Below are 3,625 nucleotides of genomic sequence, written 5' to 3'. Positions count from 1 at the left end.
TTCATTTAGGACAGTGCAAAATTTCTTTCCTACCCTCTAGATTTCGAGGGCCTGATCCTCCGCTGAAGTATCCATGGAGCTATGCCAGGTAGGGATCTTGCTCAGCATCTATTTCATTATTATTAATGTTGTATGGTTTCTTCTCTGTAACTGTATTATCCTCTCCAGGGGTTTCTTACAATTCGAGTTGGATCTGAACCAAGCCCTCGGTCCAAATTTTTCTGAACTTTAAAATAGCTGGATCCCAGTCTCGGAGGTTACCCCTTCCCTCTACAACAGCACAATCAAATCCCCAGATCCAGGCACCTCTGAACTTTGGGAAAGTTTAGCTGCTTAGGCAAAGTTACAACATTAATTTAACTCCTACAAAAGCAAAGGACCGTAGCTACCAGGCACTGATGCACATTTGGCAATATTTTAACTGATAGTAGAAAACACATGCTATTTTGTAAAGGATCTGCTAAATTACTAAAGAGAAAGTATGAGCAATTCAGGACTGAATATTAGCCTGTCTTATACAGCACCAGACCCAAGACACTCACTTCTGCCCTGAGAGTGATTCACACGTATTTCTGACTTCAAAGCATAAGTACTACTTAGGTTGGCAGGCTGCCCAAATTACTCGGTCCGATTGGCATCGTACAGAGTTCCCCTGTTTAATTCCATATAGATGGACATTAGGTTATGATGAGTCTCCTATGGATCGCCACGAGCAGAGCAACAGGCAAATTGTTCAGCTTTCAAGGTCGGAGTGCAAATGCTAGCAAATATTTTGCTCGCGTGCTCTTTGAGCCTACGTGAATAACCCCGGTCTGATTTTATCTGCCAATAAGCAATCATAAGGCATTTTGCTTGGGGGGGAAAAAAACAAAAATGCTTGAAATGGCAGAGTTTTCTCTGAGGGTCTGCAGGACCTATCCAGTCATTTAACTTCTTTCAAAAATGTTTTTAAAGATTTTAAGTCTTTGGGCCAGCTTCTGTGTTCTGCATATTAGAGCAAATAATTGACATCAGAGGAATTTTGCAGATTCATAGATTTAAAGCCAGAAGGAACCATTATATTCATTTAGACTGATGAGAACACAGTCCCCCGAATACTATCTAGCAATTTCTCCATGTAGACAATGAATTCTGTCCGTGCAATAGCACACATTAGGAAACCAGCCAGCCTTGATTCAAATACTTCAAGTCATATAAAACCACAGAATCCATCAGTGAGTTGCTTCAATGGTTAACATTCCTCCGTGTTCAAAACATGGGCTTTAATTCGGGTCTGATTTTACCTCACTTCAGCTTCCAAACATTGGGTCTGGATGTACCTACTTTTTACTACTAAAAAGCCATCTACTTCCCAAAATCTCTTTCCCACTTATGACAGTGATGAAGTTCTTTTGTAACCTCCTTTTGAATAAACTAGTTTGAGACTCTCAGGTCTCTTAGCTCCTTTCTAAATCTTTCACAATTTTTCCATAATTTACAAAGTGCAACCAGAATTAAACTCCTTGAATTTCTCTTTAACACAACGAATGAAGGGATAATGCCCTGGAAAATCAGAATGTGATTAAGGTCGATGGGAGTCTTGCATGCCTAAGTGCAGCAAGATGAGGCCTGAAATCTATTGCTCATTCCCTAACCCTTCGAGCAGGTTCTTAATAGGTAGTTAACATTCTTCAGCATCTCCTTGGCAATTCGTCATTTTTGTTCCTGACTATATGACAGCTAGCCAGGATATAATTGAGAATGAGTACTATAATTGCAAAAAGGTGCTTACTCTTCAGAGTAGCCCCTTTTCAATTCAAAGGACTGAGCAAGGCTTGCCCCACTGCAGGAAAATCATTTGCAAAGTTTCCTGGTTCAAAAACTGATCGTTGTAATTTTCGAAGAGCACGAAAAAGCCTCCCAAGCCAGCATGTGTCGGATTCTTTTACAGTCATAACACGTCACGGTTTAAGTCCCGGCGAACCAGCACTGTTTGCTACAATAGGCTGGTAAGATGTCCGAGTAGGATTCACCTATCTCTTACATCAGTTTTACACCAGTTAAACTCCACCGACTTCTTTCTGACATGCGCTAAAATATCGGTAAGGCAGAGCAGAATAAGGCCCGCTGAGCACCGTATGACAGATGTTTGGAACTAAATCCAGCTGCCAGGCAACGGACAGCCGAACTCGGCCATTGTGTGTGCACGGCACTGGACAGGGGTTAAAATCATTTCAGCTCAGGAAAGCAATAGCAAAACCTTCCCGGGGCTAAGAGCAGGCGCTCTGATTTCATCCCATGGGAACTGTTACAGCCACATTACAAACCCTTAAAAATCAGGGTTTAAACTCAAGCCGATCACGAGCTGAACCCTGGTTTGCCTCCGAAACTAGACGGCACCGTCTATCCACCTTCCAGGCAACTGGCTGCAACTTCCCCGCTCCTCCACGGGGGAGAAATGGGATGTTCTTCCAACAGGGAAATGTCAATGGTTTCGCTTGAACAAGGACGGGGCCATTTCAAAGAGAGGGAGAGAGACTCACTACCACACCTCATTCTCCCCAGCTGACCTTCTAGACGGGGTGGGACGGGAAATGTTTGTATAGGTGCACTGAAGATTGTAATTCCTGGAAAAAGAGCCATGGAGGGCTTTTGTTTTGTTTTGTTTCCTTTGAAAGTGCCCGTTTGCAGGATCGTTTCAGGACAACGCTGAGGAGCAGATTTACCTAGGGAAGCAAATGTACAGACCGCTGCCTCTGGGGAAAGTCCGTAGCACCCAGCAATGATCCTGCACCTCCTGCTGCATCTCTCCCTCCAGCATCAGACCCTGCAGACAGAGGGTCTGAACAGCAAGCCCTGCCTGCTCGGATACAACAGACGGGGCCTCGCGAGGAAGGCTGCGACGCCTCTTCTTACCTTTGCTTTTAAAAGGCACATGCCAGGAATACGCATAGACACGAGGCGGGGCTGGCGGAGACAGCGGACATTGCTACCTGCAGCCACAGGTCTCCACAACCATGTCCTCGTACTGCTTGTAAACCACATTGTTCCCAGAGTCAATGTAGAGGATGCTGATGGGGCTGAGTTTGGAGGGCACGCAGCAGCTGGGGGGGGTCGACTCGGGGTCCATGGAGTTCATCAGGGTCTGGATGATGGCGTGGTTGGTGGGCTCCAGGTGCGACCTCAGGGGGAAATCGCAGAGGCCCTCGCAGTGATACGCCTCGTAGTCCAGCGGGGCGATGATCCAGTCGTCCCAGCCCAGCTCCTTGAAGTTGACGTGCAGGGGCTTCCTGCTGCAGCGCGTCTTGGCCTTCTTGCCTTGCCCCCTGCCCCCAGAGCGGGCGGCCAGCGCAGTCCGCCTCCGCCGCCCCCGCCTCCTGCGCTTGGGGGGGCTTTCCCCGCCGGGCCCCGAGACCAGAGGGCTGCCCAGGGCTCGGACCTTGTCCCGCAGCTCCCTGAAGAGGCTCTCCCGCCGCTGGGCGCGGGAGAAAGCCACCAGCAGGGCTCTCTCGCCGGCCGCCTGCTGCCGCTTGCCGAAGCCCAGCTGGCCCGGGGGCAGCGCGGCCCCGGACGGCTCGGCCAGCACACTGAGCACGAAGCAGAGCAGCCGGGGCCGCGGCCCGCCGCCCCGCAGCGCGTCCCGCAC

At 48.9% G+C, this 3,625-nt stretch overlaps 1 protein-coding gene across 1 annotated transcript; it reads right to left on the bottom strand.

Moving 5' to 3' along the window:
* Positions 1-252: 252 nt before the first annotated feature.
* GDF7 (growth differentiation factor 7) lies at positions 253-3,625 on the bottom strand (the record flags this gene model as incomplete). Its single annotated transcript, XM_019520672.1, has 1 exon — positions 253-3,625. A coding segment is annotated over one exon (657 nt), but the record flags the coding sequence as incomplete, so codon positions are not given.

Source organism: Gavialis gangeticus, unplaced genomic scaffold, assembly GCF_001723915.1.
Source record: "Gavialis gangeticus isolate Ggan-Ray unplaced genomic scaffold, GavGan_comp1, whole genome shotgun sequence".
NCBI classification, from domain to species: Eukaryota; Metazoa; Chordata; order Crocodylia; family Gavialidae; genus Gavialis; species Gavialis gangeticus.
The sequence above is the reverse complement of the archived record's forward strand: the minus strand, read 5'-3'. Positions and strand labels throughout refer to the sequence as shown.